The 25,702-nt window shown below is 42.8% G+C and overlaps 2 protein-coding genes across 2 annotated transcripts in view; both read right to left on the reverse strand.

Annotated features, from left to right (window-relative positions):
- Window positions 1-375: 375 nt before the first annotated feature.
- TIMM8A (translocase of inner mitochondrial membrane 8A) lies at window positions 376-3,111 on the reverse strand. The gene is made up of 2 exons (XM_043896396.1): window positions 2,890-3,111; window positions 376-1,404 (listed from the first exon to the last, which is right to left on the reverse strand). Exons 1-2 carry the CDS (start codon window positions 3,016-3,018, stop codon window positions 1,243-1,245), a joined length of 291 nt encoding a protein of 96 aa, XP_043752331.1. The 5' UTR covers window positions 3,019-3,111; the 3' UTR covers window positions 376-1,242.
- Window positions 3,112-4,289: 1,178 nt separating this feature from the next.
- The window catches only part of BTK (Bruton tyrosine kinase), a 31,973-nt gene continuing 10,560 nt past the window's right edge, over window positions 4,290-25,702 (reverse strand). The window contains exons 4-19 of the mRNA XM_043896382.1: window positions 24,962-25,030; window positions 23,429-23,510; window positions 15,361-15,489; window positions 14,998-15,065; window positions 14,008-14,195; window positions 13,228-13,290; window positions 12,601-12,655; window positions 12,235-12,314; window positions 11,928-12,055; window positions 11,041-11,115; window positions 9,995-10,166; window positions 9,285-9,501; window positions 8,188-8,252; window positions 7,488-7,606; window positions 6,799-6,956; window positions 4,290-4,786 (exon numbers count right to left, since the gene is read on the reverse strand). Of these exons, the coding sequence (XP_043752317.1) occupies window positions 4,715-4,786; window positions 6,799-6,956; window positions 7,488-7,606; window positions 8,188-8,252; window positions 9,285-9,501; window positions 9,995-10,166; window positions 11,041-11,115; window positions 11,928-12,055; window positions 12,235-12,314; window positions 12,601-12,655; window positions 13,228-13,290; window positions 14,008-14,195; window positions 14,998-15,065; window positions 15,361-15,489; window positions 23,429-23,510; window positions 24,962-25,030 (1,740 nt within the window). The 3' untranslated portion in view covers window positions 4,290-4,714. The remainder of the gene's footprint in view (window positions 4,787-6,798; window positions 6,957-7,487; window positions 7,607-8,187; window positions 8,253-9,284; window positions 9,502-9,994; window positions 10,167-11,040; window positions 11,116-11,927; window positions 12,056-12,234; window positions 12,315-12,600; window positions 12,656-13,227; window positions 13,291-14,007; window positions 14,196-14,997; window positions 15,066-15,360; window positions 15,490-23,428; window positions 23,511-24,961; window positions 25,031-25,702) is intronic.

A 25,702-nucleotide genomic window follows, 5' to 3' on the forward strand; every position in this document is an offset into this window, starting at 1 on the left:
GACTAGAGGCTTCTAGAAATGTGTATTTCCAAGTCTTCATGGATTGGCACTAGAGGCTCCCAACAAGAGTTCCAATTTAGGTCTACACTCCATTCCACTAGGATGTGAAGTAAGAGGAATGGGATCCAGTCTCGAGAATCTCTTCCACTACACTCAGGGAACTGACTGTCAGTACTGAACTCCTTCCCCTCCATCTCATTTCAAAGTCCTCTTTTCTCTCAGAAAAGTCAGGGGTTGCTATAATACCGTGCCATAACTTGCACAGAACAGGTACCCAGGCTGACTACATTTCAGCCTTGGAACCAGCCCACTTGGAACCAAATCTCTCCAGGGTGCAGGTGATAATCAGAATAGAAAGCCTTCTCAGTCACAGACTTGAATCTTGTAGCTTTTATTTCAGTGATTAAAAGATGCAGTAAATGGAAACTACACTGATTTACATTAGGCATGCACCTCGACCTGATACTGCTGTTAGTTTCTGACTGGCCCAAATCTTAATTTTTTTCATTGAGGCACATCGTTAAATTTTTTTGAACTCTGATACACAGGGTAAGTTAACTTCTTCTCTGTGGCAGTTTAGTATGAAAATTATGTTCACTGGCTAGATTCCTTTAACTAAAGGCCTCTAGACTCTCAGGCAACCTGTACTAGCTCAAGATCATTTGTCATATAGATATTTAAGTGAATCATGGTATAAGGGAGACAGAGAATCTAGAAAGTTGAAATATATTTTTTCCAGCACTGATAACTAAACACTAGGTAAGGAGGCCTACAGTTGAGTACCAAATTACTCTTCCCCTACTGCTGCCATTTCTGAGAGACACAAAGATGTATACTGATCTCCCCCAAAATCTGAAATGAATCCACACAAATAACAGATTATTACCTATCTGGTCCCAGTATCAAATTATACAGCAATTCCACTATTAAAATTATAGGAAGCAGTTAATGGGACTACAAGAAAAGCATCATCCCACAAACAGTAATATGCATCTAGTAGAGTTTTTCATTCACCTGTCAATTGTTTTCACAAGATTAGCATTAAAAAAACACAACCCCAAATACATCTGACCCTCAAATCCCCCACATCAAAAATTGGTCTTTGTTCATTCTCAGATGACAGGATGTCCCAAGAGTGACAAGGGTGGGGGCCAATTCCCCCATAGCCTTTTCTTCAACTATCCCATCAACCGCTCTTCATCTCTTGAACTACCTTCCTTTTCCAAAGAGGTAATGCTGAGGTCAGTCAGAAAGGCTTTCTGAGAAGACTGGCTTGGATTTCTGCGTCTGTTCCAGTCGATTCAAGATGAATTGGCTTGTGTCAATGAAGCGCTCAACGCAGTTCACAAAACAGGCCTCAGCCCGACTGTCCAACTTTGGCCCAGGCTTGTCCATGCACTTTTCCTGCTCAGGACAAGATACAGAATCACAAAGGGAATTTGGCAAAAGAAAAAAAAAAAGAAGGTGGACCTTCTTGTTGCTTATAGGAAAAACTTCACCTAAAAACAGTATCTGATAAGTTAATCACAATTCACACTCAACAGTTTACTTTGTGGCAATTTTCCACAGCCTTAAATTCTCACAGCAACCCTATGGAACAGATTCTGTTTATTATTAATCTTCATTTTACAAAGAGGGAAGCTGTGGCACAGAGATACTAAGTCACAGGGTCAGAAAATGATGGTGCTGAGATATTACAGAGCAAGACAAATGACAAAAATACAAGGAAAGTTAACCCTTCAATGAATTTGGTTACAACTCTACAATGCTGCTTGCATTAAGTGCCTTTAAATTAACTGCAGAATAAATGGGTGAAAGGATAGATCATTGCAGCAAGACACCATAAAAGCTACCAAAGGAAAAAAAAAAGTATGACTGGAGATTCCATAATATCTACTTAGGCCAGAGGCTCTTGAATCCTCTCTCAAGACGAATGGAAAATCGTATGAATTTTCCTAAAGTGCCCACTGCTTTCAGATTCTTAAAGGAGTCTTTAACCACACCACCACCTGGTCCAAATGTATCGAATCAGATATTTAAAAGAATCAAACCGCTCTAGTTCAAGGCAGATGGGAACTAAGCAATCATTTGTTAAAGGTCAGAGTCCAGCTATACCATGTTTATAATTCAAATTAATTTCGTTCATTATTCTGTTGTGTACACAAGCCTCAGACTTTCCACTTTCAAGGAAATTTATCCTTGGCTTCTGAATTCTGTGAATTTTGTATGTCAAGGCAGAGTAGTTATGCTGTCCTTGGCAGCCAGAGAACACTCTGATTCCAAGCTGCAAACAAATGCCTTCTACCCTTTTGCCAAAGTCCCCTAACAGGGCATAGTCAGTTCCTCAACCTTCAGACCTGAAACGGCTTGGTATTACACAACAATCCAACAAGAAGGCAAAAAAATGTGTATGTTGGTAGAGATTACTCCACTTTTTTGGTTCGTGGGTTAGAGCCACTCCTCAGCAGGGACGGTTAGAGCAACTAAGTAATCAAGGCAAACTCTGAGGCGTGCAGGGACGGGAGATTCACTGATTCTCTGGGATTCAGGATGCCAAACATTAAATACCAATAGTGGGGGCGCTCATCGGTTCTGGTGACCAGCACTAGGTAGCTTCAACCTTGAATGCCTAAAGTTCTGGTCGAGACAACAGCATAAGTCTACAATACCCAATCCTCTGCACTAACAAAGCCGAGGTCCGGAGCGACACCCCTCCTGAGAAGCGGAGTTACCCTTTTCCCCTCCCGGCTTGGCCTAAGGAACCTAAGGAAACCAAGGGGTGCTGCCGGGTCCTGTCCCTTCCCCGAATCCTAGACGTCGGGGCGAGTTGCCCGAGGCAAGGACAGGCAAGTAGGTACTGTGGTCAGGTCCCAGCCCCAGGCACCTCACCCAACAAAGTTCCGTCATCTGGTGCACCAGCTGCTGGAAGCGCTGCTTCTGAGTCTCCACCTCAATGAAATGCTGCAGCTGCGGGTCTACCGAGCCCAAACCCGCCGCGGAGGAAGAGGAAGAATCCATCCCAGCGCGGTCACGCGTGCGGAGACGAACTCCACAGCGACTCACCGACCTTCACGTGTCTCCGCGGCGGAACCGGAACCACAACCCGCTGCCTCTGGGACCGCCCCGCGAGCGCACTGCGCGGGCGCGCGGCCCTGTGTGGGGGCCCGCCCCCGTCCCCCCCCCACCCATCTCGGGTTCTGGGCTCTCCTTCCAGCCGTCCACGCGCCTCCCTCCGCCCCGTGCGCGACCCCGCGGCGGCGCCGTGTCTGCGACTGGAGGTCTCAGGACTGTCCGCCCAGCTCCGTGGCGCTGTTGGGACGTTATTTCAAAAAGAAAAGAAAGAAGGTTAAAAAAAGGAAGTTACTTCGGACCATGTGGCCCGTTCCCGACCGGCCCAACAGCCCTGCCCCAGTCGGGTTCCAAATTGACCCACGCTTTCCCCGCCGCCGCGCTGGTGCTCGGCAGGGACTGCTGGGCCTGTAGCTTTGCTGTCCTGGGCCCCTGGCTCTAGTTCTTTAATGGAATTTACCCCGCCTGACGTAGCAAAAAGTGGCGCTGGCAGATTTTGTCTCCACCTGTCAGATTCATTCCGATGCTATCTAATGCCTACCCCATGCCAGGGTTTGTGATTTCTTTGTGATCACTGTCTGTGATTCAAATGCTTCCCTGGGGGCTCAGCGGTAAAGCGTCACCTTGCATTACAACGGACCATCTACAAGGCTGGAGACGCGGGTTTGATCCCTGGGTCAGGAAGATCCCCTGGAGTAGGAAATGGCAATCCACTCCAGTATTCTTGCCTGGAAAATTTCATGGACTGAAGAGCCTGGCAGGCGACAGTCCATAGGGTCGCAAGGGTTGAACACGACTTAGCAACTAAATCACCACCACCACCACCACCTGTTTCAGAAGCAGAATCCACCAAGAGTCAGAGGGCCTAAAAGGGCTTCCCTGGTGGCTCAGATGGTAAAGAATCTGCCTGAAATGCAGGAGACCTGGGTTCCATCCCTGGGTGGTTAAGATCCCCTGGAGAAGGGAATGGCAACCCACTCCAGTATTCTTGCCTGGAGAATTCCAGGGGCAGAGGAGCCTGGGGCTACAGTCCCTCCTATCAGATACAGCTCCTCCGATACAGCTGAGCGACTAACACAGAGGGGTTAAATGTGGAGAATCCCGTGGAGTTCTGAAAGTAGAAATGTGACAAACCAATCCCACACAGCAGTTTCCTGGAACACAGAGATAGGGCGCTTCAGGGAGGCTGCATGATTAATCCAAATAGCAAGAAACTTTCGTGCTTTCCAGTAATTTTATTTTATCAAAACACCCTCCCCTTCCATTTTTATGACACCATTTTATTCCTGCCAAGTTCTACCTCCCTCCCCCCAAGCTCTATTGCCTACCCAAAGAGCTGTTGGACCCCCATTGTGAGGCTATTTACATCCCTCCCTCCCTCCAAATGATTCCATCCCACATTCAGTTTGTTTTAATACTTTTGGGAAATTTCCTCTCTGGGGGAAAATATCAGGCACAAAAATTCCTTGGCCTTTGCTCAGAAGGTATTAATAGTATCCCAGGGAAGAGATAGAAAGGCATTCCTAGATCTGGAGAGGGGCCTTTGTGTATTCAGCAAGGGCACTAAGGGCCTGGGATTTCCTCAGAGAAAGTGAAATTGAGATTGTGGAGGAGAGGAGTATAACCAAGAAGCTTATTGGTGAGCTCAGGACTCTTCATCCATGACATCTAGAATGTTGCTCAGAAGAATTTTGAAAGTGGGACGTTCATCTGCTTTCTAAAACCAAAGAAAAAACATAGAGTGTTATAGTGGGCTAGAGTCCAGAATTCAAGGGAAACACAATGAGTAAACAGCAAATGTTTATGAAGTTTATACTATATGCCCAGTAGCATACCCTGTGGATTACCCAAAAAGAGAGAGAGAGAGAAATAGAAGTATTCCATAAAGTCCTTGTGCACTTTAAATCTTTAGTAACTTGGGTTATTAATGTGGTGAGGAAATTTTAAAATTATTCTCACAAACACTGATTGAAACTAAAGCCAAATTCATCACACCAATGCATTCTTATTTTGGACCCTCAAGTGGCTACCAAACAAATTTAAGTGGTTGACTGAACTGAAATCCTATAAGCTGTGATAATTTTGGTTTGGTTTCAACCACTTGTTTCTACCATCCTAAAGCCAAAGTTAACAAAGGAATGAACATGTCAAGAGGAGGAGCTGCTTCACTGGGCAGGCATCCTAAGCACCTGGGACCTCTTATTACCACCATCTAGCCTCCAGACTAAGGCCTTTTGTGATAGCCATGGTCCATAAGCCCCTGAGGTATTTAGTGATTCAAGATATATTCATGTAAGAAAAGTCTCAATCCATCAGAACCCAAAAGTCATCAACTTCTTGTTCCTTTGAATCTGTGATTCTCAAACCTGAGTATCAGAATTTCCTGGGAAGTTTAAAAAGACATACCCAAGTTCCACTCTAGACATACCTAATCAGAATCTCTGGAGGTAAGGCCCAGTCATCTGTAGTTTCAAGAGTTCCCCAGAGATTCTGATGTGATTCTAGTTTCATGACTACTACGTTAACAGGCTGTGGAGAAAGTACCTGTCTGAAATACTTAACTAGCAGAGTGAGGATGTGCTAGTTGGGAGAGAGCAGCAGTCAATTACCCTCAATCCTGCCCAGCAGAGGAGAGAGGAGGGAAATGACTCTTGGGGTTCTCCCTTTCTCCACACTTTCTTTGTGACCTCAGTCATTTGTCAAAGGGAAAAGAGCCATGCTCTGGTCCAAATGCCTACTTTTCACCCCACAAGGGTGGCTCCTGATTCACATTCGTGCTTGCTGGACACTGTCAGTCTTTCCATGTTACTAATGGGGCAGGACTGAGAGATGAGCACTCATTTCCTACTAGAGATTTAGTTTGCCAAATTAAGGTTGCCAAGGATCTATAGAAAATGGAGTAGGCACCCCTGAAGAACCCAAGGTGAGCGCAGCAAAGCATTTTAATAATAGTGGGACAGGCTCTTTATTTTCAAAATACCACATCTACCCACATATCCCATAATGCACTGTATTAAAAAAAAAAAACCATGGGAACTACCTATTTTAGTTCCCTTTCAGGTGTTAGCATTTTAAAAAAATCTCATTTAGGACCACAGCCAGAGAAAGTGTGCAGTTAGTAAAGTAGAAGAAAGGGCCAATGACTCCCATAGGAATGAACACAAATTTTAATTAGTTTTCTTTTTTAATGTCCATACACTTGTCTGAATGCCTCTGGCTGCCTACTTATGCTAGGTGACATGGCCCCATGACACCCCTCTCCCTAAAGCCAAAATGGTATTGGGGTCTTCTAATGCTCCTCCTCTTGGGACTTCCCTGGTGGCTCAGACAGTAAAGTGTCTGCCTACAATATGGGAGACCCGGGTTCGATCCCTGGGTTGGGAAGACCCTCTGGAGAAGGAAATGGCAACCCACTCCAGTACTCTTGCCTGGAAAATCCCATGGACGGAGGAGCCTGGTAGTCTACAATCCATGGGGTCGCAAAGAGTCGGACACGACTGAGCAACTAAAGAAAAAAAAACTAGTGCTCCTCTAGTGAGAATTGGAGTGGGCCTGGAAAAACTGGCCATGAAAGGATTGGGATGTAGGCTGGGGTTTGAGAATGTGTACAGCTATCTGTCTGTGCTCAGTTACTATATGGTGAGGGAGAGTAGGGTGTGGGTGCTTGGTCAGCTACATGGGAAAGTACATTCAAGGAAATAATTTAAGAGGTCCCACTAAAACACTTACCTCATGCCAGCAGCTGTACATGATGGCATATACCCTCTCCGAAGCGAGATGAGGCCTGTAGAGACGTAGGCCTTGGGCAATGTGTTCAGCTGTTTCACTGTTAGTAAATCTCTCATATGGCATCTTCCCCAGAGAGTAAATTTCCCACATCAGCACCCCTAGAAAATGAAAAAAACAATGTGTTGTTTCTGGGTAGGAGGGATCCTAGTGTTCCTAGATCAACCTCAAACATTACATTCAGCTCATTCCACCCCCCACCCCATCCCTGTTTTTTTTTTTTTATTATTATTATTTTGTTCAAACTTCTGCTATAGTACTGAGTATGCTGGAGGTAATCAGGATTGCCCTAGACCATCAGTTCCTCTAGGAGAGAGACAGCCTCTTATTTGTCTTTGTGGTTATAGGGTCTGGCAGAGTCCCTGGTACATAATTAGTATTCAAGAAGCTGTGGAATACTGAATGAATTGTTTGTTTCCCTCAATAGATTCTAAGTTCTAAGAAGGCAGTAATCGTGTCTACTTTACTGTTTTTAATCCCCAGAAACCCCTGTGGTGCCCGATTCCCTAAGGATTAGATGAATGAAAGCAAGAACAAATATCAGTCTCTCTGTGCAGGTTGCAGAGTGTGAATTTCCCCACAGCATTCCTTTTCCTTTGAGCTGTATAATCCATGTAATCATATCCACTCACCAAAAGCCCAAATGTCAGATTTGCTGCTGAACTTGCTGTACATAAGAACTTCTGGTGGAGACCACCGGACAGGAAATTTGGAGCCTACTGAGCTTGTATATTCATCATCCAGAACATACCTGCAAAGGATTCACGACTTGTTGCTGTTACAATTTGGAGAGTTTGATATTTGCTTAAATTTTCTTGGCAGAGCCATAAGAATTGCAAATACTACAGGCCAACCAGTGTCTTTTACAAATGCCATTACTAACATATTCCTGTTTTCATATCCAACTTAGCTTTCCTGATTGACAATATAGTTACAGCAAGGATGAAGTGGAATAAGGTCTAATAGGTACTCCCTTTCCTCTTTTCTCTTTTCCCATCCTTCCCTTCCTTCAATTCTGCAGTCAACAGTGGCAATTAGGCTCATTAGGAAAGAGACAGAGTAAAGTCAACAGGATTAACAGAACAAGACAGAGTATAGGGGAAATTAGCTTTTAAAAAAAGAGCAAAGGAGAAAGAAGAGAGGGCTATAACAATAAAACAGAAGGATGAAAAGTGACTTAAACCATTCAGAGAAAGAAAAGGTATAGAAAGATGGTGGAAAAAACTAGAATTATAGGGGGAAAGGGAGAAGATTAAAAGTTATAATGTCATCTCATGTTTATACTGTGCCAGTTTTACTTTTAGAGGGAAAGGTGAAAAAGACTGCACTCACCTGGACAGGCCAAAGTCAGATACTTTAACAACGCCTTGATCATTAACCAAACAGTTTCGAGCTGCCTGTAGTGCAACAGATACCAGTGAGACTCTGTCCTTGGAGCACAGGTTAAAGGCACAAAGCTTGTGCCCACCAGGGGAGGGAAGCCTCATCTCCTTTACCTACAGACACCTTCCCACCTAACAGGAGTCAGCTGATGCCACTGAGGAATTTTGATGTACCTCCATCACATATACAGCAACCCCCATAATAAGTAAAGTCTTAATTTTATAAAGCTCTGAGGACTTGCAGCACGATTTCACTCATATTGACAGTTCCATGACAACCCTTCCTGCATTGAAATGTCGAGAGAATTAAGAGAGAACAGAAGCCAAGTGTGTTTTGTTTTCTGCTTTTCTACCAGCAGGACTAGGGCTATTTCTGCCTTGGCCTGGCTGAAATAAACATGCCCCGGGAGGCCAGGCAGGGGAAGTGATAGAGTGAAGTGGGTAGGTGGAGATGTCAGGAAAGTGTTTGGTCTAAGGGAGGCCAGCCACTTTCCTGTGATCAGCTAGACCATCTTGTAATACCAGGCCCATATTTTATAGGCCAACAGTTAACATGGCCTATGAGAATATGGGTCTGGTGATACAAGATGATGTCAATTTTCATGAGAAGCTGTAAATTCAGTTCTTTAGTGTGAAATGTTTTTAAGTGTTTGCTAACTAATATATTAATATAACATTTAAAAATGCACCAACAGACACCCAGTTTGTGATTCTGATATAATCAGAATGATGGTTCTGTGCTAAAAAGCAGTCCCATCAGGAAGCAGGGCTGCCCTTCTGCCCCTGGAGGACTCCACCATTTCCTTGTCATAGTAGGAGGGGCTGGGAGCGAGGGCTCCAGCTCCCACTGTGGCAGAACTTGTGTTGAGGCTGGAGTTCCTTGACTGGCTGACCACTGGGGCAGAGGGTCACCAAACTTTTAGTATTTTCTAGATAAAACTGAAGTCACAGCTCCAGCCACCTTCCTCAGCCATGGATGGTATGTCTTCCTGTGCTACTTCCACCCCCTCAGCCCTTGGACCCAGACCAATCCTTCTGAGATCCTACCAGGTCTCGGTGGAGGAACTGCTTAGACTCTAGGTATTCCATGGCTTCACAGACATCCTTGCACATCTCCAGCAGCTGCTGAGTCTGGAAGCGGTGGCGCATCTCCCTCAGGTAGTTCAGGAGGCAGCCATTGGCCATGTACTCAGTGATGATGAAGATGGGGCGCTGTTTCGTGCAGACGCCATACAACTGCACCAGCTTCTCATGGGAAAGATTCCTACAGGAGAGGCAATGAACCAGTCCTCCCTTTCTGACTCTGAATATCATTCAGAAAGGAACTGAGGAGGAAAGGAGTTGGCCTTGGAGTAGAGTATCAAATGAGAGATCATAATAACCTTTTTCCTACCCTAAACTCTAAAAGTGCCTAATATGTGAGGGTGAACCAGGATTTGGAGCCATCGATAGAACAGGAAACAAGTCCAGGGCTGAGTGAACACTAAGGGTACATTAGAATGTCTTCCTTTTGAAAGTCTCATTCTCTACATTTACCCTCAAATGCTATCAAGATGATACCCACCCATGAGCAATACTGTCCTCCATCAGTCTCAAAGATAAATGAGTACCTTAGCAGTTAGGACTCACACCAATCAAAGGTTGACCTCAGGCCCAGGTCCCAAATCTCCCTTATTATAAATCACCTTAAACCACAGTGGGAATCATCCTTTTAATTCCTAGACTGGATGGAGAGTTGAGTTTGGACTGTAACTCACATCATGACTTTGGCTTCTTCAATGAACTCATCCTCAGACATGGAGCCTTCTTTGATCATCTTGATGGCCACGTCATACTGGCCCCTCCACTTCCCATACTTCACTACTCCAAATTGTCCAGTCCCCAGCTCCTTCAAGAAGGTCAAGTCCTTTGGATCGATTTCCCATGATCCTATAATAACAACGCGTTGATATGATTCTTTGAGTCATGTATGTATAATTTCTACAATAGATTAGAATCCCTACTGGGGGTAGAAATAGACAAGCAGTAAAAGGGAAATTCTCAGGGGTACTAATTCATCTTTGCTCAGGTAAATCTCAGGGACAGGGGATTACTGATTGGAGGAGTCTGGGAATTTTTGGTACAACTCAGGCATAGAGCAAGAAGATCAATTAGACAACCTCTTAAAAAAATCCCTTTATGATTTTTTCCCCACAATTGAAAAAAAAAACCAAACCTTTATGAATCTATGTTTTTGCAGTCCCAGTAGGAGCCACCAGAGGGAGAAAACTCATTAGATAACTTTGATTTGTCTCTGTCTTAACACATTATTGACTGGGGGATTTTTGCAGAAACTAACGTCTCTGGCATTTACAGGTCTCTGGTCAATAATGTGTTAACATTCCTTGTGGCAGCTGGGATGGAACAGTGCACTGCAAGAATGATTGAGAGGCAAGGTCTGGTTGGGTCTGTCAGATGTAGCAGTGCTTGCAACTGGCTGGTCCACCCTGCTGCTGCTGCTGCTGCTGCTGAGTCACTTCAGTCGTGTCCGACTCTGTGCGACCCCATAGACGGCAGCCCACCAGGCTCCCCCATCCCTGGGATTCTCCAGGCAAGAACACTGGCGTGGGTTGCCATTTCCTTCTCCAATGCATGAAAATGAAAAGTGAAAGTGAAGTCGCTCAGTCGTGTCTGACTCTTAGCGACCCCATGGACTGCAGCCCACCAGGCTCCTCCGTCCATGGGGTTTTCCAGGCAAGAGTACTGGAGTGGGGTGCCATTGCCTTCTCCATGTCCACCCTGCCCTAGAGAAATAAGCACTTACCATATCCCAGGCCTGCAGTGGAAGGTGCATTCTTGTTTTGTTGAGACACTGGATATTTGAGCCTAGATATGAGTCCTAAAACATACAGAGAGGGTCATGCTGCTGGTGCAGAGCAGGGAGTGAGATGCCTTGCACACTTAATGCCTCACACTTCCAATATTCATCTTTCTAGTACATTTTGAATCCCAAAAGATCGCCATGAACCTGAATTTTTCTGGAAGTTTCTCCTGTTACAAACGTTTTTCAGGGACAAGAAAAAGAAAATGCTAACTGAAGTATGCTCCCCAGCTAAATATATCCCCACCTCCCAGCTCAAGCTTAACTCACATCCTCCCTCTCCTTTTGATACTGAAAAGTGTAATTGGAATCCCATAAAATGACAGCCTTGATACTGCCTTGCCTGGATATGGTGGACAGCTGCAAGCCTTCTTGATGAAGTTTTTCCCATGTATTCATGTTCTCTCCAATCTCCCAGTTTTTAGAATGTCTACACTGCTTAGAAACTCTCTTCTGATGTTTTTGAACCATTATGTTCTTTAAGGGCAAGGACCTAAAGTAATAGTTTTTGTGTGTTCTCTAGTAACAAGAAAATTACTGAGTAGACACTAGGAATTCAATGAATACTGCTGATTGATTAATTACCAGTCTCTTCTATGTCCTTCCTTAGCACTGAGCATCAATCACCAAATAAGAAGTCTTACCTACTGGGTGTAAGGTCTGCCTTTGACCACCTCTTCATTTGACCTCAGTCCAGCATCACAGGGGTTCATTTTCACAGCTAATCCTCACTACCACATGAGGCTTAATGTTTCACCTAACCACCTTGTCCTAAATTCCTTCTCTTGGTACTTGTCATACCCTTCTTCTCTGGTTCCCCTTGTACTTACCAGCAGAGTTATGCTGATGGTAGTTAATGAGCTCAGGGATAGTGCTGAAAAGGTGCTTCTCAGCCAGGTAATACTGGCTCTGAGGTGTGGAACACACGACATAATGGCGTATCACCCCTTGAGGTTCCCTGAAGAAGTGGACGCTAAGTCAGCAACTCGGGAACAAGGGCCCAAAGGACCCAAGAAGTGAAGTGAGGTGAGATTTGAGTTTAAGGGACAGAGGAAGTGGGAGAAGCACTTCATTAAGGAACTGTTGGATGGGTGCCCCTGTTCTTTGTCCCCAGGGCCTTAAAACAGTAACACTCACCCTGTAGATTTGGCAAACACAGACACGGTATATTTTCCAGCTTTGCTGGAGTCTCTAACAATGAAGCCTCCTTCTTTACCCTGAAAAGATGGGAAAAGAAGCTGACCATCAGGAGGAAATGGCACTGCCACCAGCATCCCAACTGCCCAAACCCAAGACAAAACAGAAGCCCTGATTTCACTGCCAAGTTCCACATTTGAGCTGCAGCCTCATTGCTTTTGACACTGAAAAGTATAAATGGGACCCCATAAAATGAGAATCCTGACACTGCCTTGCCTGGAGGTGGCGGACAGCAGCCAGCTCTCAATTCAGGATCCTTGCTTGTGGTGCAAAGAGACTGCCATTTACTTGTGGTCACACACTTACCTCTTGCTTCAACAGTTGCTCAGCTTGACTCCGAGTCATGTGTTTGGAATACCACCTGGAAAGGGAGAGTGCTTGGCTGGTTTCTAGGCCATGGCCTGCGTAGCTCATAAAAGTGCTGTCTGTGGCTCATCCATGCCATTGAGTCAGTCAGTTCACTCAACTGCCATTTACTGAGTGCCTATCATGTTCATAGCACACTATATCCCTTTCCCAAAGCCTGCTTGGTGCTGAAGAATTGTGGAATGGAGAGTAAGTGGCAGAAGGTTGCAGGGAACAGATGAGGGTCAGGGCTTTCAAAGACAACCCACTTCCATGATTCGGGAGAATGGACAACCACAACAGTTTGCCATTTTTCACCCTTTCAAATGTTTCCTATCAGGCTGTGTTTTTCTTTGAGTGTAGTTCTTCGGATTTGGAGAGGGGGGGTATGGTGACCTCTCCAGATTCATCAACAGGGTGTTTGGGATAAGGGTAAGATATAGGCACTATCACTTGAACTGGTGGCATCATTTGACCCAGTTGATGTTGATTTTAATAAGTATCTTGAAATAAAAATTTTTTTGAAAGTATGAAAAAGGTTTATACTGTATTATGAAGATTCTGTGCTGGGAACATAAGCATACTCACTCATACATTTCTATGGAGTCCTCTGCTTCAGTTACATAGTTACTAGGGATGTAGCCTTCCTGCCTGTAGAGGAGACAACAGGGTTGATCATCCAACACTCCCCAATCTGGGTGAGAGACAGATTTGATTACCTTGTATCCTGGGGCTCAGAACCACTCTCAAATGGTGGTATATAAAATGTCCCGCCCTCAAAGAGGATCATGTTGCCAACGCACAGCTAGGGCAGTGAAGTGTGTAGCTTCTGCACTTGCAGCATTGATTGTGCTCCACAACACACGTGAGCTCAGGGAGGGGGCCACGTGTAGAACTGAGCTCTGGGAAGTACTTGCAGGGAGAGCATATTCCCTTTGATGTGGGAAGAACAATTTCTGATCAGGATACTGAGTAGGGGAATTATGCTGCAGGATTTTGCATGTGTGTAGAGTAGGTGGGAGGGATTCCCTGGCAGCTCAGCTGGTAAAGAATCCACCTGCAATGCAGGAGGTTCGATTCTTGGGTCAGGTAGATCCCCTGGAGAAGGGATAGGCTACCCACTCCAGTGTTCTTGGGCTTCTCTGGTGGCTCAGCTGGTAAAGAATCTGCCCACAATGTGGGAGACCTGGGTTCAAAAGATCCCCGGGAGGAGGGCACCCCACTTCAGTATTCTTGGCTGGAGAATCCCCATGGACAGAGGAGCCTGGTGGGCTACAGTCCATGGGGTCACAAAGAGTTGGACATGAGTGAGCGACTAAGCACAAAGTAGATGGACACAAGGCTCAGGGACAGCGGACATGAACTCACCCATTTTTATCCCGGGCACGCCACCAGGGTAAGTTGCTCTCCTCCAGGATAAAATACTCATTGCCCTTATGCAGCTGTAGATCATTTGCATTCATTGGCATGTAGTCATAAAGGGCTACAACTTTTTTCAGCTCACTTGTCGAGACAGGTGCTGCTGTTGGCTCAGGGGGCAGTGGCTTTTTTAAGATCTGTGTTGTTAGGGAAAAAAAGTTGGGGAGATTGGCTAGATATCAGGCACTCTCCTATTGTTCCCCAACCATTCTAACCCAAATCAGGCAAAATAAAAGGTTTATTCAACATTCACTCAACAACCATTTTTAAGCACCCATACAGGGTCTCTCAGCATGGAATGCACATCAGAACCATCTTGAGGGCAGTTAACAATCCCGACACCCAGGTAGTTTCAAAGACCAATTATGTCAAAATCTCTGAGGGTTGGACCCAGGCATCAGTGTTCATAAAGCTTCCTGGGCAAAAACCATGTACAGCCACCATCTGGAAAACTTCTTAGCACTAAACTAGTACATGGACCCACTAAGTGGCTCTGAATCTTCTTTTCTTTGTAAAGTGAACATAATAAAATTCCTGCCTTGCTTACCTACAATATATGAGAAAAGCCTTTCTAGATCTCCAAAAGTAACCCCCGAAATCAAGTTTTAAAGTAATATATTAGTGGTAAAATCAAGATATTGGGTATACGGGCATTCACTGTTAAAATTTTTCAATATTATGTTTGAAAATATTTTTCATTAAAAAAAATCAGGCTTTGTTTTGTTCTAAACAAGTGATTGGATTAAATGGTTGCCAAGAGCTTCCTAATAAGCCTCTGTCTCTCCACCAAAGAGGAAGTCCTACTTAGAAGGCCAAATCCCCTATCTCAACAAGAATACCAGTTTACACTGCCGTATTCCAGGGAGAATTCTAAGACTGGTCTGTTTTCTGGGTTAACTGTAAGTTTCCATTGAAGCAGCACCCAATTTCCCTGTATACCTGGTCCTCCTCAGGTGTGGGAGGAAGAGGCTTTTTTGTCTTGCGGTGAGAACTCCCAGGTTTTAAGCCTGCAAAGTAAGAAACCAGTGATACAGAGTGCATATTTGGGAAGGGCCCAGGGACAGGTTTGTATTTGGTTCCTTGACATAGTAAAAGCTACTGTAGTCTTGATGGCTACAGCCCAGTGCCAGATTGCCCAGCTAGAAAGAACAGAGTATCAGGTGGATTTTGGTTCCCACCCATCCCCTCTCCCAGGCTCCTTTGTACACTGGCCAAAATGTACAAACCTGGGTTTGATAGAACCCTGAGAAAGTGATGGATAGAGTCAAAGGAGGGAGAGATTATATTGATAGGATCTCTTACTTCCATTTCTGTTCTCCAAAATTTGGCAGCCCATAGCATTTTTGGCTGTCTGAGAGCAGCAGAGATACTGCCCATCAATCCAGAAGCAAGGGTGATATTTCTGTACCAGATCACTGTTGTACCGGATTACTGTAAGAGGAGAAAAGAGAGAGAGAGAGGTGACATTTGACGTGTGGGAGAATCTACCATAGGCATGTTTTCCTCTTTGAGCATAGTGGTGAGCTTCAGACAGCTGCCCCTTTCTCAGCCACCCTAAAGGGAAGCAAACACAGAACCAGTTGGCTCACATGCTTCACCGTGGAGAATTCCTGTGTCATTCTCTTCAGTGGTTCTGTTACGATGACTATCTCCCAACCAGTGACCAAAGCGATAAGAATATCTGGTGTCTCCAGAGCCCCAGAACAAAAATATGTTATCTATGGTTTTCCGGTAGCCATTACAATCTTCCTGTAAAGCAGGTGTTGACTCTGGTGGTCTTTCCCAGAAAAGGGAAACAATGTGACAAGCCAGCTCTCACTCCAGCTGTCAGTATACCAATGCCCCAGCTCCTGGAGTGCTCTTTTAGAGCTATTTGTCTTTGTGAAAACTCCTGCCTCGCACTTTCTGTGTTCATAAAACAGTCAACAGAACAGAGCTCAGGATCAAATGAAGGTGATTTTGCCTCTAGAATAAACATAGTTCAGTCTTCCCAGGGCCACTGAGGTTGAGTGGCCACAAGGGTTGAGCTCCCTGTGGGAGACAAACACAGCAGTTCTATTTCCCTCACAGGGTTGTGAGGCCCAAAAGATCTCTCAGAATAGACAATAAGGTGGGTTACACATAGGAGGAATTAGTATTACCGTTTTTAATACTGTGGCATTGTAAGAATTTTAACCAGAAGTTGATTAGATAAGTCATCCTGGGATCCTGTTGCCAGATGATAGAGAAGCAAAGACAAAGGAAATAACTGACAATAGCTAGCCTTGGGGCAAAGATCTAGGCTGGCCTAAGAATATGCATATTTGAGGACATACTCATTTCAGCATTTGATGCTAAAAAGAAGCCCTGCATAACTTTTTTTAAAAAAAAACAAAATAAAACCTTCCTTTGTAGAGATCAGCTTAAGTCCTTAAGAGCTTGCTAGTCACCCTCTACTCACTTAAGACTTTGGAGGAGGCCTAGAAGCTACTGGTGGCCAGGTGCAAGCTAAAAGGCGCTACATTGTCTGTAGAGGATTTTAAAACAATAATAAAGCCAACCAAAAGTCTGTAGGCCTTCTATTATCCTTATTGCCAAATTCAGACTTAAATTGAAGAAAGTAGGGAAAACCACTAGACCATTCAGGTATGACTTAAATCAAATCCCTAACGATTATACAGTGGAAGTGAGAAATAGATTTAAGGGCCTAGATCTGATAGAGTGCCTGATGAACTACGGACAGAGGTTCGTGACATTGTACAGGAGGCAGGGAGCAAGACCATCCCCAAGAAAAAGAAATGCAAAAAAAGCAAAATGGCTGTCTGAGGAGGCCTTACAAATAGCTGTGAAAAGAAGGGAAGTGAAACGCAAAGGAGAAAAGGAAAGATATACCCATTTGAATGAAGAGTTTCAAAGAATAGCAAGGAAAGATAAGAAAGCCTTCTTTAGAGATCAGTGCAAGGAAATAGAGGATAACAATAGAATGGGAAAGACTAGAGCTCTCATCAAGAAAATTAGAGATACCAAGGTAACATTTCATGCAAAGATGGGCTCAATAAAGGACAGAAATGGTATGGACCTAACAGAAGCAGAAGATATTAAGAAGAGGTGACAAGAATACACAGAAGAACTGTACAAAAAAGATCTTCATGACCCAGATAATCATGATGGTGTGATCACTCACCTAGAGCCAGACATCCTGGAATGTGAAGCCACTTGGGCCTTAAGAAGCATCACTACGAATAAAGCTAGTGGAGGTGATGGAATTCCATTTGGGCTATTTCAAATCCTAAAAGATGATGCTGTGAAAGTGCTGCACTCAATGTGCCAGCAAATTTGGAACACCCAGCAGTGGCCACAGGACTGGAAAAGGTCAGTTTTCATTCCAATCCCAAGGAAAGGCAATGCCAAAGAACGCTCAAACTACCACACAATTGCACTCATCTCACACACTAGTAAAGTAATGCTCAAAATTCTCCAAGCCAGGCTTCAACAATACATGAACCGTGAACTTCCAGATGTTCAAGCTGGTTTTAGAAAAGGCAAAGGAACCAGAGATCAAATTGCCAACATCCGCTGGATAATTGAAAAAGCAAGAGAGTCCCAGAAAAACATCTACTTCTGCTTTATTGACTATGCCAAAGCCTTTGACTGTGTGGATCACAATAAACTGGAAAATTCTGAAAGAGATGGGAATACCAGACCACCTGACCTGCCTCTTGAGAAATCTGTATGCAGGTCAGGAAGCAACAGTTAGAACTGGACATGGAACAACAGACTGGTTCCAAATAGGAAATGGAGTACGTCAAGGCTGTATAGTGTCACCATGCTTATTTAACTTATATGCAGAGTACATCATGTGAAATGCTGGGCTGAATGAAGCACAAGCTGGAATCAAGATTGCTAGGAGAAATATCAACAACCTCAGATATGCAGATGACACCACCCTTATGGCAGAAAGTGAAGAAGAACTAAAGAGCCTCTTGATGAAAGTGAAAGAGGAGAGTGAAAAAGTTGGCTTAAAGCTCAACATTCAGAAAACAAAGATCATGACATCTGGTTCCATCACTTCATGGCAAACAGTGGAAATAGTGGCAGACTTTATTTTTGGGGGCTCCAAAATCACTGCAGATGGTGACTGCAGCCATGAAATAAAAAGACACTTGCCCCTTGGAAGAAAAGCTATGACCAACCTAGACAGCATATTAAAAAGCAGAGACATTACTTTGTCAACAATAGTATCTGTAACATCTAAAAATATTATAAAACTCCCAAAAAAGTTGTTTCACAGGACTTAGGCTTTAAAGTTAGTAGATTAGTAATAAATAAAATATATTGCTAACAAAAAATTTATATCAGTAACTTCATTTACTTAAACTTCGATACTAGATTATAAATGAATGGTCTTTGGAACATGCCTTATTTTCAAAATCATATTTTGCCTGATCTCTGGCCAGTAAAACTCTTTTCTAATTATTTAAGACGTTTTGTTTTGTTTTGTTTTCAGAATAAGCCCATTCTTATTCCATACATCTTTATAATAAATTTCAAGTTTTCTGTTTCTAAAAAAATTAAAAAAAAAATAAAGGTCTGTCTAGTCAAGGCTATGGTTTTTCCAGTAGTCATGGACGAATGTGAGAATGTAAAGATGCAATGTAAAGAAAGCTGAGCGCCGAAGAATTGATGCTTTTGAATTGTGGTGTTGGAGAAGACTCTTGAGAGTCCCTTGGACTGCAAGGCGATCCAACCAGTCTAACCTAAAGGAAATCAGTCCTGAATATTCATTGGAAGGACTGATGTTGAAGGTGAAACTCCAATACTTTGGCCACTTGATGCAAAGAGCTGACTCATTTGAAAAGACCCTGATGCTGGGAAAGATTGAGGGCAGGAGAAGGGGATGACAGAGGATGAGATGGTTGGATGGCATCACTGACTCAATGGGCATGAGTTTGAGTAAACTTTGGGAGTTGGTGATGGACAGGGAGGCTGGGCGTGCTGCAGTCCATGGGGTCACAAAGAGTCGGACACGACTGAGCGACTGAACTGACTCTAGCAATTTTGAACAATGTTCCATATACTCTTCCTAGCTAGAACTGATTGCTCCTACCCTCTGCCCCCCCACCCCTCTCTTGTGCCACCACTGTCACTGAGGGATTTGAAGAACCTTGGGTGCACGCTTCAGCACCAGTAGACATTTCAAAAATTCTTAATCAACAACTAGCTGCTCTGATAAATTCAGCTATCCTAATATGCTAATGAGAGGCTATAGGACTTCCTACCCCCCTACCTCCAGCACAGTCATTAAGAACCCACCCTACATTTCCAAATAATTAAGAGGTCCCTTGAAGATGACACTCTTCTTTTGTTGGTTAATGCAGAGCTGGTATTTCAAACTACTTAGAATTGCAAAGCAGTGTCTGTTACAAACTGAATGTTTGTGTCCCCCCAGATTCATATAATGATGCCTCCCATGTGATATTAGGAGATGTGGCCTTAGGGACGTACTCAGGTCATGAGAGTGGAACCTCAAGATGAGATTAGTGTCCTTATAAGAAGAGACCGGAGAGAGATTCTTTCTCTCTGCCATATGAGAATCAGTGAGAAAAGTGACCAGTCAGCAAGCCAGGTAGAAAGTTCTCACCAGCAACCAAACTGGCTAACACTTTGGTCTTGGACTCCCCAGCTTCCAAAACTGTGAGAAAAATGTTTGTTGTTTAAATCACTTGATCTATGATATTTTGTTGTGGTATCCCAAGCTGATTATGACAGCATCCAGGTGGGAGAACTAGGAGAAAACTGCTTACTTCACCAGTACATGGGACCAGGAAGCACTAATGGTTGATGCACATTTCAAGTATATAATGGACTGATCTCTCATATCCATTTTTATCAGGATAATGGCTCAAATTCTGTTTGAGGCATGACTGATTGATTACCCTCCATATACATCATTGGAGTTTCACAAATGCCACTCATTTGTTTTGGTGAGGTCAGGTCTTTTGCTTATTTTTGAAGCTACAGTTAGGATAGGCTCTACTGAGCTTGACCAAATGAAGACAAGTATCTGTGGTGCTGTAACATGTACCCACTGCCATGTTCAAGGAAATGGAAGGAGAGAGCTCAGGGCTCAGTCCTCAGGGATACAAGGTTTGCATGAAAAGTACCACTGAAAAGAGATGGCAGTTCAATATGAGATACCTGACATCCTACTTTTTAAATTGATGTATGAATGTGAATGTGTTAGTCGCTCAGTCATGTCCGACTCTTTGCAACTCCATGTAGTCTGACAGGCTCCTCTGTACATGGGATTTTCCAGGCAAGATACTGGAGTGGATTGCCATTTCCTTCTCCAGGGGATCTTCCCAACCCAGAGGTAGAACCCTGGTCTCCCGCACTGCAGGCAGCTTTTTTTTTTTTTTTTAACCATCCGAGCCACCAGGGAAGCCCTTGAGGTATAGCTTCCATATAAATATATAAATTCAGGTATAGCTAATATATAATAAAACATGCAATCTGAGATATCCAGCTAGCCACATTTGTGTAAAACCATTTAACCACCACTCAGATCCAGCACCTCAGAAGGCTCCCTCGTGCCTCTTCACAGCCAATACTGCTACAGAGGTAGCCTGCATACCATGAGGCCCCCTTCTCATATTAGTGATTTGCAACTGGTGCATTTTACCCCAGAGTGGGGTAACTTATCACTAGAGTGGGATTTTACAGCTTCCAGAGTATCTCATTATTGGCATTGCCAGCATCTGGGGCTGTTCTGAGATCTCTAGGATTTTCATCTAAATCTCTGAACAACTGCGGTGTTTGTTGCAAGGCAGCTACTTTGGGGCTTGTCAGCCCAAGTAGATTCTGGAGTAAATGAAAAAAAAAATGCTTTCGGTAAAACACAAGGGAAGAGGAGGCAAAATTGAACCAATGAACTAACTGAAGTAGTAGTGGTTTCTGTTTGTTTCGGTTTTGTTTTTACTGTTGGAATTTTACTTACCTATGAAACTTTAATAGCAGGGCATAATCAACATAGTAAGGTTAATATCAGAGTCAATAAAACAAATTTACATGCTGAATAGTCTTATCCTCAGTCATTGCTCATAAGTTGAATATAGTAGGCACTCTATGTATTTTTGAGCTAACCTAAAACTGGTTTTGAAATTGGTGCTTGAAGTGTTAAAGGAATTACTAACTCATACACACCACATTTTTTCCCTTTTACTTCTCGCTCATCTAGTATGTCCCACCTTCTATTTCCAAACTAAATCCTAGCTGTCCATCAGTGTGGATCCCAAGTTGGTGGTTGTTGTTCTGCAGAAAAATCATTCAACACACCTATTTGTTGGTCGCCTTCTGTGTGCAAGGCAATGTATAAGGTACTGTGGAGAGAACCAAAGAAGTACAAATATATATGCCCTCTGGAACTCCAGCTCACCCTCTGCATGTATTTCTCTGCCTTGGAGGTGGCATCTTGGTTTAGAGCACAGACTTTGAAGCTTGAGCTCAAAGCCTGACCATGCCACTTACTCACTGAGTGCCTTTGGGCCAGTTACTTAACCTCCTGTACCTCTGTTTTTTTGGTCTCTAAAATGGGGATGGTGAAATTAACTGCCTAATGTGGCTGATAGGAAGAAGAAATGAGCTAATGTACATAAAGGACTTAAGGTCTTGGATCATAACAAGCATTACTGAAGTGTTTGCTAATTTTGTACCCTCAAGGCTAAAGGTGACCTCTTCAAAACATGCCAGGAACTGAACTACGTGGTGCAAGATATCACCTATTTGTAATGTCCACATGGCCTTACTCTTAAAATATCTTGCAGCCAACTACAGGTGCAATTTCTGGGCTTGAGAACCAGGCAGCACAAAACTCTGCAATGAGTTTAGGCTTCAGAGTCAAACAGACTTAGGGATGTAGTAAGAACCCAGGCTCCACCGCTCACTAGCTATGTGCCCTTGAGCAACTTACTTAACCTCTTAGAGCTTCAGTTCTCTCATCTGTAATTAGGAGTATAATACATACTAAATAAACTTATTGGCAGGATTAAATGTGCTAGTATGTTTGAAGCACTTGGCATAGAGCCTGGTACAGAGTCAATGCTCATTAGGTGTTAGTTGTTTTTAGCCTAAGGTTGCTGTGAGAATTAAATGAGATAATGATTACAAGATATATAGCTTAGTGTCTGACACACAAAAAGAACTAAGTAAATGACCCTTCTGTTTCTTTCTCCTCTTTTGACTCGAAAGATCTGATGATTTTTGTATTGGCCAATCAGACTTGCATTCAAGGGACTGAACAAAGCTGGGGTAGTCAACCACCGAATATCAGAATCTACATGTTTATTAAGACAAAGGGCTGTCATGCAATAACCCAACCATGCTGTTATCAGTCTGCCATCCTTCCTGTTTCTCTAGGCAGCCTTTCCTGATGTCAACTCAACCAGTTAATCTCTCAGTCACTTGACATGTGGCTATATATACACACAAATATGTGTGCATGCATCCTGTGCTGTAAGCATTTACAGTCGAGTTTATCTGAGCACACTATATGGTCTATGTGAAAAACTGAACTATGTTTAATTGAGGTCCTCACAAAGAAAGGAACAGAAAATAGCTCTTTAGAAAATATTTACCAACAATGAAAAGATGTACAGTGCTTTACAGTTGCTGTGTGCTTTCACATACATTACCTCCCAGAGGTAGGTACCATGGACATCATTATTATTCCTCTTTCAGAAAAAGAACTTGAACCTCAAAGAAGCTTGTTGGCCTGCTAACCAGAGGTCACCCAGCTTATCAGTGGTAGAAGAAGACTTGGAACCAGGGTCTTTACTCTGACCCTAAGCACTCTCATAATCATATATTATTTTTTTGGGAACCAGATATTTCATATCTATGATTCAAAATATTGAAATAACCATTGAGTGCCACACCACACCACCATTGTAAACTGGTGTAAAGAATGGGACCTTTTTGTAAGTAGGGAAATGGAGGAGCTTATAATTACAAAATTGCATTAAAGAGACAGTGGTAGAACTAAGTTGAAACTCTTAGTCTAGCACCTGATCTTTCATCAAATATGATGGAATATTATTGTCAATTGTATCACTAATATTGAAGAAAATGAAATATTTCTTGCCCTCCTCTCTTCTCCTTTCTCATTCTCTCCCTCCTTCCCTTTCCCCCCTTTCTTTTTTTGCCTCCCTTCTTACATCCATTCTTTTTTCTTTCCTTCTCCCTCTCTCCTTCCCTCCCTGTCCCCATTTTCTTTTTTTTTCCCCATTTTCTTTCCTTCTTTCTTTATCTTTTTCTCCCTCTCTCAATTTTCCTCTTTCCTTCCTCCCTCCCTTCCTTCCTTTGGAAACTAGTTTATTTTCCAAGTAATTCTCACCATTTTTGAGCTGGTGAATCCAACGCTTCCTCAGTTCTTCGGTTGGGGAGAAGACATAGAGAGGCCCTTCATCATATACAACCTGGGGCAATGGACACACAGACTTCAGCAGTTAGGAGTCGGAAAAAAAATAAAGCCCTTGAAGGAACTAATCTTAAGCTACAACTTTGTATAATGACAGTGGAATACAAAGAGGCAGGATCTTCAGTGAGCAGTGGGGCTGGTGTCATGAGAAGAATTCCTGAACAATTCATATCCAAGGATGTAGGACTAAGAAACTCCTAGCTTTGTGAATTCTCCTAGGTCCTCCTGAATTGTGTTTCAATTTGTGTGTAAAATTAGTTCATTATCTTTGTGTTTCTCCAATGAAGGATATTTTATGATCTTATTAAGCTTTGTATAGAAGATAACTGATGTAATGATTTATGTAACAAGTCTTGATTAGTACATATGAATTATAAACTTCATCAATATGAGCAAAATTTTAACTCATGTCTAATTTTCCCCCCAATGCCTAGTGGCATCCCCTAGCCAATATTAGCCAAAATAAACTAAGTTTGGAACTACAGACCTATTTCAAAAAGAGTGAAGTATATATTAAGCATCATCATCAAATCAGTCAGTAGTTTTTGAACACTACACATGTACAAGACACTGTGCTAGGTGTTATGGAGATGTACAAAACATGTAAAACATGGTTTCAACCCTCACAGATTTAGTAGACATCACAGTAGATTCTAAAGTCAAATGTAAATTAATTTTGAATTATCTGCTATTTACCATTATCCACCAGGCCAGTTACAACATCAACTTAGTGAAAAACAATGGTAGTAAAAACTGTCTAAAACAACCCTCCCTTTACAGGTTTTGTAAACTTTGTTATAGTCAGGGACATGAACAAGATCCTTTTACATTTTTTCTTTTTGCTTGTTAGTCTTGCTGTGCTCATAAATCCATGACAGAAAGCCCCCTCCCCTGAGACTTTCCACTTCCTTTTCTGGCTTTCACTGTTGCAGAGACTGCTTTATTCACGGTATGTAGCCTACAGAGTTCTAAGGACATAAGCAAACCAAATCAGAGATTAGTTGAATCTGAAGCTCTTGCTCTCTTTGATGGCTTACATTGCATCTATCAAACAGATGTCTATGTGGCTCTTCAGTTATCCCAGACTTGAATAGAATTTAAGTTTATATGTAAATCTAATAAGGTTTCCCCACACTGAACTTCCTAATACTACTCCTTCCCTCCCCTTTTCTGTCTTTTCAACCCACATGACCACCATTAGACAGATAGGCAGAACCAGAAGGAAGTGAAATGCTCACTCAACAAACAGCATCTTTCTCAATGCAGTTATCATATACAAGACACACCATAATAGAATTAGTGCCATAATGGATTCTCTTTGACGTGTAAAGAGTAAAAAAAAAAACTATGTTTGACTGGAAAATAGAAAAGCAAACACCCTCAGCCCATGTCATCCATGATGATTACATTACAGGTCCCCTTGTGAGCTGATAAGAGAAAATACCTCACCTGGAAGGGGTAAGGGAACCTTTCAATAATTGAGATCTGCTCAATTTCACTGCACTCTTCTCCCCTTCTCTGCAATGACAGAAAAAATCATAGTTATTGGTTGATGCATTACTCTTTTCTGGATTTCCTAAGGTACTGGGAGTCTTTTGCAGTGGTTCCACAAGACTATCCTGCACGGACAATGCTAATCCTTAGTGATGGCTTCCTATATTCCAGTGGGGACACATAGCCATAGGATCCAGCACACCCTCATTCAAAAAAATCTCAAATTATTGAGGAAATGGAGGTTACTCAATAAATGATGCTGGGACAAACATTTAACCACTAATATTGGCAGAGGTAGGAGAGGAGTTAAGGTAGCTATTTCACACAATACACCAAAGTCAATTCTGGATGGATTCAAGAGCTTATGAAGAAATGAAACTATGAATAACAGAAAAAAGTGAATATTTATATAATTTTGTGAGAGGCAAGGCCTTTCTAATATAATGCTAAAAGTTAGAACAATTGAGAGGAAGATGAGCTAATTTGATGACACAGACTTTAAAACCCAGTATGGTTTAAAAAAAAATAAACAAAATTCAAAGATAAATGAAAAACTGGAAAAATATTTTCAACATATATTATCATGTTAATATATCTAGATCTCTTAAAAAGTACTAGGAATAAGGTAAATATTTCAATAGAAAAAAGGGCCAAAAAATTAACAGGCAATTCACAAATGGAAAAAGTATAAATGAG

This window comes from Cervus elaphus, chromosome X (assembly GCF_910594005.1).
Source record: "Cervus elaphus chromosome X, mCerEla1.1, whole genome shotgun sequence".
In the NCBI taxonomy this organism is placed as follows: domain Eukaryota; kingdom Metazoa; phylum Chordata; class Mammalia; order Artiodactyla; family Cervidae; genus Cervus; species Cervus elaphus.

Coding starts and splice junctions, on each gene's coding strand:
- TIMM8A (XM_043896396.1), bottom strand. CDS start 3,018: ATGGATTCTTCCTCTTCCTCCGCGGCGGGTTTGGGCTCGGTAGACCCG. Junction 1,405..2,889: donor AGATGACGGAACTTTGTTGG/GTGAGGTGCCTG, acceptor TGTCCTGAGCAG/GAAAAGTGCATGGACAAGCC.